At 40.5% G+C, this 16,377-nt stretch overlaps 1 protein-coding gene across 1 annotated transcript; it reads left to right on the top strand.

Moving 5' to 3' along the window:
- Positions 1–797: 797 nt before the first annotated feature.
- On the top strand, positions 798–8,357 carry LOC137261085 (adhesive plaque matrix protein 2-like). The gene is made up of 13 exons (XM_067798757.1): positions 798–1,003; positions 2,296–2,442; positions 3,554–3,670; positions 4,123–4,239; positions 4,470–4,586; positions 4,817–4,933; positions 5,164–5,280; positions 5,511–5,627; positions 5,858–5,974; positions 6,370–6,486; positions 6,788–6,904; positions 7,429–7,539; positions 7,815–8,357. The coding sequence occupies exons 1-13, from the start codon at positions 961–963 to the stop codon at positions 7,895–7,897; spliced, it is 1,437 nt and encodes a 478-aa protein (XP_067654858.1). The 5' UTR covers positions 798–960; the 3' UTR covers positions 7,898–8,357.
- The last annotated feature ends 8,020 nt before the right edge of the window (positions 8,358–16,377 follow it).

The following is a 16,377-nucleotide window of genomic DNA, read 5'->3' on the forward strand; positions in this document are numbered from 1 at the left end:
CGTTAATTGAAAGGGTTTGGTCACAGTGTTGTTCATGATCATATGTAAGAATACACCTTCAGTTCACATATTATCCAATTCACATAGCTGCAACAATCTTGGTAAATGACATTTCGTTACATTATCAAATCTAAATAACACACACACACCTAGTGTTTGAAAATATTGTTACAATAAAACCATGCCACTAATAGCAGCTGGACGACATGTTGAGAAGAAATCCTCACTTTAGGATTGTGTCTCTGTCTAAACAGTACATAGTCTCATGTACTCAGTCTGGTAATTTCAACAGTGGCAAAGGTGCGAGACAAGGAGCAATTCTTTCACCCCTGTACATTCTCTTGTGTTTTATGGGTACATGTTTCAACATTAGTGTTTAGAGGTGTATTAGAAACAGAAATGATGACGTTAATCTGTTTTCCTCGTTAAGTTGTTATCGACTGATAAATTCTCATAGACCATAAAATATATACTTTTATCAGTTATGAATTACTGCATTACGTACTTAGAAGTTAATGATTCCAACAGAATGTCTGGGTTTGTGGGATATGTCTCTATGTCTTTATGCTAAATATCAAGAATTTTAATGCACTGTTGTTATCCAGTGGTGTTCAGGAAGCATCGTTAGATATCAACGATATTCATCACCCTCGGTAATACTTCCCGGGGGAACCTGAACAAACACGCACCTTCACGGCAGTCGTATTGCCATTGGCTGATAAACAACAAATGTCTCTCTCTGATTGGTTGGAGTGGAGAGACACAACTTGAAATATGTCCTCGCAATGGTCGTTTCTAGGATCATTTTGTGTATCTCAGGATACACAATATACAGACCGGACACAACTTCGGGAGTCAGGTGTGTTACCACAACATTTTCCTCTGCCTGTTGTGGTAACAGATGATATTAAAAGGGCGGAGTGTTCGATAGGTTCCATATAGCTTCAACCTAACCAGGCGATGGCCATTTCAAGCAGCATGGGTCATTTTCTTCATATCTCAGGTAAGGAATACATTCCTCATTGCTTCGCGCCGTCTACTGAAATATATGAAAGAATTTCCAGGACATTCATAGATCGTATCCCACGACTGATACGGGAACCTTCTCTTCTGCATATTGTAGACTGAATCCCAAAGACTCACATTATTTAACCCCACTGATTTATGTTTATCCTGCCAGGTATTAATTTTTGAGCTATTTCCCTTTTCACGTTCAATGAATATTCGAGACTGGTTAATCACCATCAAGGAGTTTCATGAGTGCTCATTTTAATACATATGAGCACTTTGTAATATGTAATGAATTAAATATTTTTATGATTGAACTTATGTGTCATACGGATGGCAATTATCATATAAAAGCATCCAGGTCATATCTCGGCCACATCACTTCATCAAACGCTGACTTATCAATAATTATCTGGTTTTAGACTTAACCCTGTCTTGACTATTATCAGTTTCCTGTTTGCCGCACACTGACACGTCGATACAATGGATTATCATTTTAAGACAATCAAATGCTAGAAAGATCAGGGCTACGTTTCACAAAAAGCCTCCTAAATTTAGGAGGTTGAAGCCCTTATGACCTTGTTTACGACACAGTGTGAATGTACGAGGTCATTGTGAAACGGGGTTGTTGAAGTTGCAGTATGAGCTTGTGAGTGCTCTGTTACGTATTTTCGAATTATAAGATACAAATCGAAACTGATCTATGTCCATAACGTTATCTGGGATTACATCAGAACCGGATACAGCTTTTCTAGAAAGCCCACTCTCGAGAAAGGGGGCGCACATTTCATTTTCACCCCTTTTCAATGGTTACTTAACATACTCTCAGTACAAACTGGGGTGCGCACTCCTTGGATCTTTTATAGTCAAATGCTGTACTCATGCTTTGCACAATCATTGTGGCTGATATTCGTGCTGCAGGACATCCACGCACATCATGACACTCAAGTTTGATAAAACCGGTTGCAAAAAATGTTTGAGTTTACAATGTGTACAAAACTGTAACTATCATTTTTTAATTTCATTTTGTGTTCTTTTTTTCTTTTTTTTTTGTTTTTTTTTGTTTTGTTTTGTTTGTTTCTTTTTTTGGGGGATTTGAAGTGTGTATACAATTTAAATTTATTAAACGATGAAACCCAGACTGAGTATGTTTGTGGTTGGTTGTTATACATACACACATTTCTTCCTTTCAAAGTAAATACACACACATACCTTATTTATACAGATTAGTTTGTCTCCTCCAGCCTCAAATGAATAAATTGTGACAAGGTATTTTGCCATCGGCAGTAACGCTACTTTGCGTCATCGTCACCGGGACTTGGGCAGCAAACTGCCTAAACGACGCCAGTTGTAACGGACATGGCACCTGCCCCACGGCCTGCACGTCTCCTTGCAGCTGCACCGGCGGCTATGGCGGTGACGACTGCTCTGTTCGTAAGTTGATCTTCGTACTTATGAGAATTCAAAGGTGTTCATTTTACGATAAACTAGATCTAGCTATGTAAATAAATAAAAAATGCTTCACGAGATATATATACTCTTATACTCTTATATATATAAACTCTTGTCTTGCCTCACTATTGTCTGGTACTCGGACCGTTCAGTCCATGAACACTTTTCAAAATACGTTTTCTAACACAATTGCATCTAGCAAACGAGAACGATTCTCACTAGAATATTATGTGAGGATGTAACATCATATTAAGCTACATCAACCAATTGCTGTAACGGAGCTACAATGCTTTACACTTATTATACATCTTCTTACTTTTCTCTTAGTAGTTAAGTTCCAGTGTCCTTGTGATATCTGTGATGATACAAGGTGTACGCTAAAGGGCCCAACTGGTGGCATTGCATATCACTTCTTTGCCTAAATACAACGTGCACATTGGCTACAAGGCAAACTATGGAAATAAGAAGTGCTTAAACTTAAATACGCTGACATCAATATTGTTTGCTTTCCTTAAGTGTGTTTTTATTGTTCATCACGAACACATTTCTCCCATTTTGGTCATGGTCGTTAAATTGGAGTTAAGAAGATAAAGTCATTGATGTCTATTATACATTCAGCATGGGAATATTCAGCAAATTGTCTCCGAGATATTCATATCATATGTCTGCACAAAATATCGCTGTAAAGCAAGTTCACATATGGATGCATTAACTTGATTTTCAAGCTGTTTTTTGACGCCATCACGACACGATTCGCACGAGAAAATTGATCTGTTCAATGTTTAGCCGACAACCTGTTTCCCTCTTGTTTCAAATGTAATGTTCTGGAGGGCGTTCCCATGTATGCAAATTGGAGTCATTTCTCAGATCGTGACTCAACTAATACTTGTCAAGCAGTACCGTACAACCCACCTAGTGACAACAGGAGAATTGCTCTAAGCAAATGGCATACGGTGACTTTCAAAGAAGCTAGCGACCTTGATCAGCCAGCCCCGTTAGCCTCATCTGTAGCCCAAATGTGGCCCTTACAATAATTCACATCTCTTAGTTCCACTCCAAAATTACCAATAACGAAAATGAAATGTCATTGCAGCCCCAGTGTGCACGGCTACCGGAAATCAGTGTGGCACCAATGGCAACTGTTCAACTACATCCTCGCCCTACGTGTGCACCTGTGAGAACGGATACTCCGGACCACTATGCACCGTCGGTTAGTTCAGTATTATACTTCCTGATCCATTTCCTCAGCTCTTTCATTGTCATGACTGCTTAAATTGCGACAACCCTGAAAGAAGCAACTGAATTGGTCACACTTTAATCGTATGTTCAGGATGAATATATTGATATTAAGTGTCGTAGTAAGACAAATTAACTACACGTAGATACAGGGTTGAGACGGCCAAAGAGCCATCTAACACACGCTTCACGTCGGGCATGTATCCCAAATTAAGGTGGCATGCAGTGTGGTTATTTCACCGACATATGTTTAAAGATGTCCACTCACTCAGCTTGAATTAAGGAGTTTTTCACATTTCTCCATTTGTGTCTGTTTCGCGTGTTCACTTCAGGCAGCGCTGTAGTGGAACTGCACAACCCCTGCCTGTGTCGCTGCTGTCAGTATCGCTAGAACCAAGTTTCACTATCATTATAATTCCATTCCAGCCCCCATCTGCACGGCTACCGGAACTCAGTGTGGCACCAACGGCGACTGCACTACTACGTCATCGCCCTACGTATGCACCTGTAAGAACGGATACTCTGGACCACTATGCACCGTCGGTTAGTGATTCTAGAATAGAATGTGTAGAACAGAGACGTTGGTGATGCAGCACACGTAGAGCGTAATAACTTTTCGCTGGATAGAGTACGTTGGGGACGTTGTCAAGATCGCTAGTATTTATAATGTACATGTGCTAACTTCAAGTTACAATGTTCAAAACATGTTAAAAACAGCTCATTCATTCAACAGTGTTAAGACTATATGAACCATTATATTAATGTTATTGCAGCCCCCATCTGCACGGCTACCGGAACTCAGTGTGGCACCAACGGCGACTGCACTACTACGTCATCGCCCTACGTATGCACCTGTAAGAACGGATACTCTGGACCACTATGCACCGTCGGTTAGTGATTCTAGAATAGAATGTGTAGAACAGAGACGTTGGTGATGCAGCACACGTAGAGCGTAATAACTTTTCGCTGGATAGAGTACGTTGGGGACGTTGTCAAGATCGCTAGTATTTATAATGTACATGTGCTAACTTCAAGTTACAATGTTCAAAACATGTTAAAAACAGCTCATTCATTCAACAGTGTTAAGACTATATGAACCATTATATTAATGTTATTGCAGCCCCCATCTGCACGGCTACCGGAACTCAGTGTGGCACCAACGGCGACTGCACTACTACGTCATCGCCCTACGTATGCACCTGTAAGAACGGATACTCTGGACCACTATGCACCGTCGGTTAGTGATTCTAGAATAGAATGTGTAGAACAGAGACGTTGGTGATGCAGCACACGTAGAGCGTAATAACTTTTCGCTGGATAGAGTACGTTGGGGACGTTGTCAAGATCGCTAGTATTTATAATGTACATGTGCTAACTTCAAGTTACAATGTTCAAAACATGTTAAAAACAGCTCATTCATTCAACAGTGTTAAGACTATATGAACCATTATATTAATGTTATTGCAGCCCCCATCTGCACGGCTACCGGAACTCAGTGTGGCACCAACGGCGACTGCACTACTACGTCATCGCCCTACGTATGCACCTGTAAGAACGGATACTCTGGACCACTATGCACCGTCGGTTAGTGATTCTAGAATAGAATGTGTAGAACAGAGACGTTGGTGATGCAGCACACGTAGAGCGTAATAACTTTTCGCTGGATAGAGTACGTTGGGGACGTTGTCAAGATCGCTAGTATTTATAATGTACATGTGCTAACTTCAAGTTACAATGTTCAAAACATGTTAAAAACAGCTCATTCATTCAACAGTGTTAAGACTATATGAACCATTATATTAATGTTATTGCAGCCCCCATCTGCACGGCTACCGGAACTCAGTGTGGCACCAACGGCGACTGCACTACTACGTCATCGCCCTACGTATGTACCTGTAAGAACGGATACTCTGGACCACTATGCACCGTCGGTTAGTGATTCTAGAATAGAATGTGTAGAACAGAGACGTTGGTGATGCAGCACACGTAGAGCGTAATAACTTTTCGCTGGATAGAGTACGTTGGGGACGTTGTCAAGATCGCTAGTATTTATAATGTACATGTGCTAACTTCAAGTTACAATGTTCAAAACATGTTAAAAACAGCTCATTCATTCAGCAGTGTTAAGACTATATGAACCATTATATTAATGTTATTGCAGCCCCCATCTGCACGGCTACCGGAACTCAGTGTGGCACCAACGGCGACTGCACTACTACGTCATCGCCCTACGTATGCACCTGTAAGAACGGATACTCTGGACCACTATGCACCGTCGGTTAGTGTTATGCTGTGTTTCTCCTAAAAGTCTTCTTGTTCCTCTCAAAAGGCCGTTTCATAATCATTTCTCATCTTCATGTTAAAACCCTATTAAGGTGAACTTTTTTTACGATATTTACTTGAATGACTTTTGCTCAAGAAGCCTTGGTGGGTTCGGGTAAGGGACAAAATGTTGATATCCAATAACGGCATCGCTTCATGTTTTCACTTTGGTGTAAATTAAATCACTCCATTAATTCAGAATGACGATCTATTAAGCTATGTTCATGTTTAGTCTGTGTTCCTATACTCATCCGTTCCACCCATTTTGTACAGAGCAAAGAGCCGATTTGCACGGCAACCGGAACATCCCTCATGTTGTCGCTTTACTATCATATTATTTTCCTTCTGCAGCCCCCATCTGCACGGCTACCGGAAATCAGTGCGGCACCAACGGGAACTGCACAACGGCAATTTCCCCATACTTCTGCACCTGCAAGAACGGGTTTACTGGCAATTTGTGTACTGTAGGTGAGTAGGATTACAAAAACCATTTCCTGTCTCTCCAAATATACTGAACAGCAAAAGAAACAGATTTGAAAAAGCAAAATCTCATAACATTCAGCGTTTGTGTTTATGTCCTATATCTAAAAAACTGACAAAACATAGTTGCGTTTCTTTTGCAGCTCAGTATATACGTTTCTTGTACTTGTGTATATTGAGCCAATGTAGTAGCCTCCATGATACGTTCAATCCCTTCAGGGAGTTATTGATATTCCATACTAACACACCACAGCAGGCTGAGTGTTTCTATGTTATAATTTCATTCCAGCACCTGTCTGCACCGCAGCAGGAACTCAGTGTGGAGCTCATGGTGACTGTAACTCCTGCAACACCAACTACGTCTGTCAATGCAAGGACGGATATGGCGGTACTACCTGCTCCACAGGTAATGCAAAACTCACACAAAATATCATGGTTTTCTTAATTTAGCGGGAGAGAGCAACTGTTTGGGTGTGGAATATATCATCACATTTGAAATACCAGTTCATTAATGATTCACAGGATGATATCGGGATCATATTTATTGTTAAGGGTGCAACATACCTCGGAGAGTATGGATGCGCAAGGATATCGTTGACCAAATAGGACATAATCAACAGGTAAACTATATGACCTTGATCACATATCCAGGAAGTAAGTTCAATTCCAGGTTGGGCGATTCCAGCATGATAAGACGGTCTCCCTTCTTCATCGTTAAGTTAGAGCTGAGTTACAACAGTCGTGAGTCTAGGATCACTTTGTAGATTAGAGCAGTTGGTGCAGCACACACAGGACGTAAAAACTAGCTGGATGGAGTACTCTGAGAATGTCCTCATAATCGCAAGTTTTGCAAATGTGTATATTCTAGCTTAAACTATTTTGACGAAAGTGATTTGTTAAAAGGACATTTGTTCCATTTTGAATTTCCAGCCCCGTTCTGCACCGATTCTGGGAATGAGTGTTTGAACCAAGGTACCTGCAACACCACTGCCGCTCCCTACGTGTGTAGTTGTCCAGCCCCCTACTCCGGCAACACATGCAGTAAGTACACCACGTTGTCTGTGGTTTATGTTTCTTATACCAAATATATTAGATTTCAGAACTGATTGAAACAGTAATTGACACCAATACCACATTACTGTAAACTGGACTGTACAATCATGACATTGAGAAGAAAGATTACAATACTATTTGTAGCAAAATCCTAAAACTTGCAAGGGCAAGATGTGTTAGGGGAATAATTGGCTCATCGACTGGTAAATTGTCGTTGAACTTGATTTCATTCCCTAATGAAAATGTTTCGGGTTTTTTTCCAGCTATCTTCAACTCAAGTCATCACGTGACCTACTTCCTGGCGTCAATAATCCTGTGCCTTTTTGGAAGTGTTCTGTTTATGTAACTGTTGAGTTAACAAGTTACCAAGCCGGTGTTCTCATCAACAAGAACACTTGTTGCACGTGTTGTTCAGATAGACGGAACTGCTTCGTTAGACCATATATTTAAGTGAATATTATAACACAGTGTACTTGTTACCTACTTTAGATGTAATAACTGTGTGGTTCTGTTACAAACGCGTGTGTCTTTGTATTATCGCACAGTGTGATCTGATGTCATGTTGAGAGGGATGCTAGCTGCTCGTTGACACGATGCAAAACTATATGCTACCGACACCTCTCCTGTAACCAGTCAAAGACAACCATCTGACAAATGTTTGGGGAACCAAGTCATGTTTGTGGGTTTGTCGGGGAATATTAGACTTTGACAAATGCCTGTAACCAAGTTGTTCTGTACCGTGATGACGTGTCGAGTTACTGACACCTGTTGGTTGTTCCACTGAAGTAAAGGGTATCGTTCAACAATCATTGTGTGCGTGTGTTTCTAAAGCAGGTCCGGGAAAGTGCTCTGTATTAGATATGAAGATACGTTGGCACCTCATTCGTCGCATTAACCTTGGGGTGCTAATAGTTGGGAGGGATACAGCATTTAGGCACTTTCAACTGCCTGGGTCAAAATATAGTGCAAAGCTCCATGGGATTGTGATACCATGTAGTACCTTCCAGAGTTCTGTTTAAATATAGCATAAATGTAAGAACAAAGCTCACCACTGCCCCCTAGACAATGTCAACAGAAATAATGCTACACAGTTAAAGATTGTTAGTCAAGGAATGACACACAACAGTTGTGTTAACAGTCAACCCCAACACTATCACTTACAATATTCATAGCTGCAATATTACTGAACAAACCAAAGTCCCAATACTTCCTTTGAGTCACGGAGCACCTGATTTGTTTAACAAATCCACCAAAGCTAGACTATTACCGTGAACATGGAACGGTATATGTTTTCCAAATCCAGGAATTAAAGCTATTTCTGAATTAGATCCCAATGCTGGTTCGCCCCGAATATATATCGTCGTATGAATGTGTATCAAGCGCTAGATATGAATGTTATGCAAGTTTTAAGATTAGCCTTGAAGGTAATACATTCGACCTTGTGCACATTTGCAACCGACTCTGTTCCCGCTCGAGCTGGGTGTACAAGGTTAAATGTTGATACCGAGAGACTTAATAAACCAGTAAAGTCTGAAAGGATATGTACTGTAATTTATACAACGTAGACGATCTGTTACATGTTCACATATCCGTCCTTAAAGAACATTCGAAAGCAAACACATACAACGTAAATCTTCAAGTAGCCACTCGATGCAACCATGCGTCTTATGCCAACAACAAACTATCACGATGTAAAATACGTAATGACATGTTTCAAAAACGCATTTAAGATTCTAAAGATTAAAGATATGAAACTGTAGTTTATTTTCTAAGTTATCACGGTGTAAGAATCTGCACCGAAACGTCAGTCAAAGCAATATACAAGATGTAGTCCACAAAACCTTCATGATAGCATATCTTACTTTTCTCTCCTCGTGGACACGTCAGTAAAATGTGGGAAATAGTTGTTTGGAATCTACGATGGCAGATGACAGAAAAGACTTACTCTGAAGTTTCTTTAGACAGTGATATTTTGTAATGAGGTCAATAACTAATATTCCACAAAGGTTTACCCAATGTCGTGGATATCTTCCAATAGCAGACTTGATAATACTTTTAACCATCAAAAACGTTTTGCGGAGGTAATTTTGCGGGATTGAGCGATGTAACCATACGCACCACACTATCATGTTAATGATCTCTACTGGACGCAGGATGAATGTGAGGTCACAGCAAGCTGCCTGAACATCGCAAAGTTCTCACAGTACATAGTCCGCTTCTATAGAAAAACATGGAATGGCTGTTCTTCTGCTGTTGGTAGTTACTGAACTACTGCCGCCCGCATAAAAGTGAGATGTTTTTGTACTACAAACATGACACGCTGTCAATAATGAACGATATGTTTATTCCCAATACAGGATATATACCACCCCAATACACAGTAACTTCATAGCACCTCTATGCACATGCGCACCTTTGTAAGAGGTCTATGTGTATGACATGGCGCTTTGAGAAATCCAAACCTAAATCTTGAAATAAATATAAACCTAAACCATAATGTAGACCTACACTTCAATCAAAATGTAAACCTAAACTCAAGACTAAAACTTAAATCAATACTCACAACCTGAATCTAAATTAATTTTGACCTACACTAAAACCCAAACCTAAACAGATGATTTTGTGACATACTTGCATTATTTTCTCGAGATTTCGATTTTATGGTATTATAGCTAAAATCGATAGAATTATCGATAAAACGCCCACACGTTATCAGAAATGAGCGGACAGTTGTAACTTGATAATGCCCGCAAAATGCTTGACGACGGGCCATTATCAAGACCTTTGTTAAGTGACGTCACAAGTAGCTCAGCTGTCGGGTTCATTATTGACGATACGAGGCTGAAAAGTAATGATGACGTCATTTCCGCTGTGACTGATATTTTTAGGGTAGCTGAAGAAGATTTCTTCCTGACCGGGATTCGGGCCTTGCAACATCGCTGGCAAACGTGTGTGAACTTGGAAGGGGACTATGTAGAAAAATAAATTACAAACGTGGACTTTGTAACTTTTTTTCAACGAGCCAACCCTCGTATATCTGGCTAACATTCGTCACATGTAACTGTGCCATTATGCACTTTCTTGCCTGTGCCATCCATAGCAATTGTACCATAAATTACAACATACAGCAATGAAAACATCGACTGGTCGTCTAAAGTTGTTGAGCACTGAAAACAATGGCGGTTGATAGTATTGGCAAAGGTCAAGGTCGAATGTCGTCACTCTCAATAGTGACATCATCTGTGTTGTTCTGTGACGTGTCTATGTTTGTAAAAAGTGTGTCAGGGACATCCGTCGTTTGTTGTTGGCAGTAAATGCTTGTAAACCAATTCCGTTGTTTTTATTCGTATTTTATTAAAATTTCTATTGATTTTAGCTATAATAACGGTAACGCTATTTTTTCAGGGCATTATCATTTGCAGGAGCCCTCTGTCTTTTCGTCGGGCAGTTAATGAATGACCTCGGGCTTCTGCAAATCATAATGCCCCGAAAAATAGCGTTACCCTTATAATAAAAATATGCACATAATTACAATAGCTAGAAACCAGTGACTAACACACAACACGCCCCCTCTTATGTCGGTCCTTTAAGGTTACTCACCTTTGTGGAAGATAATCTGGGGGCGTTTGATCTGTGGTAATGTGTGAGTCGTATGGTAATAATATCGTCGTTTCAAATACCTTTCTTGTGACAGTTTGCCGCGTAGTTTGTTTTGACGGTCCTTAAGATGAGGATAATGGGACTGTGCTTGAGTTTAATGACATGTTAGGCACACATCTCATGAACCAAAGGTTTCTTATCTCCACATAAGCACATCTTAACTAACACGAAACGTCTCTACAGAAGCTATATCTGTCATCATAAGAAATCTTTTTGTCACGCATACTGTTTTCATCGAAACGTTCCAGTGTAAAAATATGTAAAATAAGTAACGAAATCATGTTCACAATCATAATAATCACTGTTCAAAGCAGAGTCCATTGCGCGAATATATGTTCGTGGACGCAATATATTTTCAGTTGCTACCAAATGGGGGATAAAAGTAGTTCACTTGAGCGCCTTATATCTGTTCTTTGACAGTTATATGCGCAGTTAAACTTATTTGTTATGTAATTAAACTAATTTGATAATTCTTTACAGAAAATAGCTCAGTTTATTCTAAAAAGCTCAATTTATTCTAACGAGAGAAAATAATTGTATGTGCAAATCCATGCCTTGTGAAACCTGTTATTTACGAGGAGCGTGACAAGGTCAACTTTAACAGATCTTTGTGACGCAGAGAAAGATTAGCCTGTCCAAATTCATTCCTCAACAAACTGTGAAATAGCAGTCGAAATGTACGACGCTGACAGGAGGGGTAACCTGATACCCTTTTACTGTGCTGATGTTTAAACAGTAGTTCAAAGGTGTGTTGGGTGTGGACACGGACGTGTGGTATTCGTGTGACACGGCGCTGCGTTATCTGCTCCCATAGAACAGGAAAAGAAGGAATATCCATAACTATAACAATTCTTCAATCACATAAATACGTTAAGGACTTACTTGCAATGAGCTTGTACACGCTCTTGTCTTTGTGTTTACTCGGATATTTCGGCCAGCGCAACCGACGTGTTCACATATCAGAAACATGTTCATCCCTTGTGTAGTCACCCGTGAAGATCCGGGTTAGACTAGGTCTTCTCCTTATGAATCTATCAAATAGTGATAGAACTAGCTATATATAGATGTCAGCAGGAAGAAGAGCGTATCCTGCCCCATCCGTGCCATTCACAAACGAACCGTGAAGGTCCGGGATAGAACAGGCCTTCAGCAACCCATGCTTGCCATAAAGGGTGACTATGCTTGTCGTAAGAGGCGACTAACAGAATCGGGTGGTCAGACTAGCTGACTTGGTTGACACACGTCGTCGGTCCCCAATTGCGCAGATCGATTGTTGATCACGGGATTGTCTGGTCCAGACTCGATTATTCACAGACCGCCGCCATATAGCTGGGATATTGCTGAGTGCGGCGTAAAACTCAACTCACTCACTGATGATGTCGTGAAATGACTTGGGTTTTGAGGTCATTACGACAATGTTCCTTACATTACTTCAGACATGATTATTTTACGTAGTTGAGCAAATTTTCATACAGCGAATCGTACAGAATATAAATTTCCTGATTCTTTAAGCACCCTCCTGCTGTCGTACTGGGAATGAGTGTTTGAACAAAGGTACCTGCAACACCACTGCCGCTCCCTACGTGTGTAGTTGTCCTGCCCCCGGCGACACCTGTAGTGTTTACCATCATCATGGCATCATGGTAACTATTTTCAAGTTACTTTTCTCTTTGGCAATAAATTGGTTGTTTGGTTGCATTTTGTTTGATACGTCATGAGGCATTAGTGTGAGGTGTATATGAAGACATATGACGGAGGTGAGAAAGTAACGAAGACTGGACACCCCACCACAAGAGGTTCACCCAGCCATATACAGGCAGAGTGTCTCTGAACTTTACTGTTCTTTTTGTTCCAACTCAGGTCATCGCGTGACCTACTTCCTGATGTCAGTAACCCTGTGCCTGGTTGGAAGTGTTCTGTTAATGTAAGTGTTGAGTTGCATCCTGACCGGTGTTCTTTCTATCTAGAACACACTACTGTCTCCACACACCTGGCACAACAATATCTGTGACGAAACAACGACTAGGAAGTATTAGCATCATATCACAACGAATGTCTATAGCTTAGGTTTTTGGGGTGGGGGCGTACATGATTACATTTTCTACTATGACTTCTCAGTCGGATTTTGACACTGGCCAACGCAGCCATAAACATGATCGATATCTCCAGAGAATACATTTCGATAAATCCTCACTGTACCTATGACCTGATGGATGTATTATCTCCCTTGGCTGGCTCAGCAGTCTCAAAGTAGTCAATCAGCTAAGCCGCCGTTACAACCGAGCTTGCGAGCAGTGTCAACAAAGACAGCGGCCGCAGCTGAGAGAGTTTGTTTGCAGTGCGGCTCAGATTTGGGGGAAATCATACAATCTGACAGATCCGAGACTTTAAAAAAATCTATGCCAGAATTCCTTCTCACTCTTTCAGGGTAGAAGTACCCTGCATGAATTGTGTTACCAATTTTAATCGGAAGTGAAAGCGCAAGCGAAAGTCAGTTGTCATTAGTATCGAGTGTGCCACATAAAGCGTCCTACAATGTCTCAACTTGCTCAAGTCACACTTTTAACCAGACGGAGGAACAACACCAAGCGGTGTCCAGAAGTACGTCATGTGGTACATAAAGGTCAAGTGAACTCTTCTAATGGATATGCTCCTGAAAGTTGAAAGGATGTTCTGCCTGCCACATTCACTGCCGAGAGCTTCACTAATATATTTCAGACAATGACACACATGTATTGCAGACAGTGTAAAGTATCTTTAGTTATCATACAATGGGTAGTGTTCTCGGCAGGATGTTGGGGTGACATAGGGATACCGATGCAAATTAGAGAGGTCATATGCAAATTTTAGGGACTACTTTCACACAGTAAACAAACATGGCGTCATAACGCCCATCTATCGGCGATCGTGTCCAGATTGACGACCGTGGTTACGGTACTGTGAGTGCCTTGATCAGAGAAAATTGTTGTATGGTAATGATAGATGAGACTGACTACGAAACGCAGGCGTCTTGCACTCACTGACTCGGACAGCAGCCAGGAAAATCTCGAAAGAACTGTTTTACATTTTGTCAGTAGACAAGGGCGCTGGCAAAATGCCTCGCGAACAATATAATTATTGTTCAAAAGTTTAACTGAAATTTACCCCAATTCCACACGTGTTCTTGTCATTTTTCAAACTAAGTTAATATTTGTTGACAACAGTACACACTTAAACATAAAAACTGACTGGGAACTACATGACGTAACGCAGTCAAATGAGTGATCAGTAGAACCCTTCGTCACCGAACTTGTGACGTCAGGTATTACTACGCACATATTTGTGACGTTATAGATATGCGGGCAGATGTCAGGAAGTTTAGTTTCATGATCTGGGGCAAATGAAATCACATTTTTTAAGATTTTAAAGCAAGAATGGCATTGTATGATAAATAGGTTATCACAGTCGTGTGTCTTGGGATGGTTAATATCCTGCATTGGTAACAAACATTGTATTTAGCGAGCCTTGGCGAGCTAAATACATAGTGTTTATTCCTAACGCAGGATATTAACCATCCCAAAACACACTCGCGTGATAACCTATATGTCTCCACATTCAAGACGATCTCTGTTAAAAGCAGAGTCGATTGTACGTGTGTTCAGAAGAAGCACTGTTAAAATAGGGATGATACCAGAGTTCGATAATAGGTGAGCATATCCCGTTCAACCCGTGGCACCTGTCACCAAAGTACAGAATGTTTCACATAAGAAAGAATGCAATAAAAAATCAAAACGTTGAGTAACAGAGTGCCTACTCAAAGTTCATGCACCCCCGAATTAAGATGATCGGTTTCACTCTTGAATTCAGATGGACAGTGGAATGATACGACATATCATCGATCAATTAGACAGGCCGAAAAAGACCACGAATTGCCCTGCTGCTGTCCATCCTGCCCTTCAACTTTCCATTGCCTCATCAACATGTCATTTGCACAACTCTAATTTTGGTACAAGGTTTCTTCCAAAGACCCCGTTGCAACTGTTGGCAGCGAAATACATCTGGCCACGGCAAGGCTTTTTTGTCTTACCTCACACAGAAATGTCGTTTTCTGATTGGCTAAGCCAATCAATACATCCCGTTCACAAACGAGTAACATATTCTGTTATACCCGCTGCTGGATATTGAAATTAGTTTGGTACGAATTTCGTGATAGTAGTGTTTGGACTGTTGCCTAACTCCTGTAATCCTTATTATCATCCAGTATCCTAACAGTGAAGCATTCGGTAAGACAGATACCATTCCCCACATGGGTAGAATGTGTGAAGCCAATAATCTAGTGTTCTCAGCCGGGATATTGCTGGGATATTGCTAAAAGTGGCGTAAAACTAAACTCACTTACTCATTCCTTGAAATGTTTTTTCACAGATAATTTCATGATGTCATTACAGAAAGCAGGACACGACCAACTAGCAACACGCGCTCAACGTATGTAAATGATATTTAGTGATATCATCTGAGATGTTCTATATTGCATGTATTTTCAAGTCACAGCAGTTAGTCGATAATATTGTGTAAACAGCACACTGTCAGACAAAGCCAGAGGCATGACAGGAAGAGGACGGTACACATATACATTTACAGATCAAAGATAATCTTCTTTACAACAGCCTTGAACACGATACTGCAGCACATCTGATGGGTGGACATAAAACGGAATATTGTTTGGTGGATGCATAAAAACAACCCTTCCGTCGGGTAACTGTCTGGATCTCTCTATATATATAAACAGACACACACACACACACACACACACAGATATATATACATATATATATAGAGAGAGAGAGGGATAGATAGATAGATAGATAGATAGATAGATAGATAGATAGATAGATAGATAGATAGATATCAGTAGATTGAGGAATATGTCGTTTCTGTGACGGAAATTATGTCCACTAAACTTTCATACATGTTATTAAACTGTCGGACTAGCGTCAAACTTTATATGACTGAAGTAATGATTTCTCTCTGGATCTGAAATGCATTACAAAGACAGTATCAACTTTTATGAATGTATACACACGGCAAGCTTCGTGTGAAGATCAATTATAAATGATTTTCTTAAGTCAAATAAAGATTCTTTCAAAACGTATTCTTTAGGACATCTGACCAACAGGGGATACTAAG

Source organism: Haliotis asinina, chromosome 14 (genome assembly GCF_037392515.1).
Source record: "Haliotis asinina isolate JCU_RB_2024 chromosome 14, JCU_Hal_asi_v2, whole genome shotgun sequence".
NCBI classification, from domain to species: Eukaryota; Metazoa; Mollusca; class Gastropoda; order Lepetellida; family Haliotidae; genus Haliotis; species Haliotis asinina.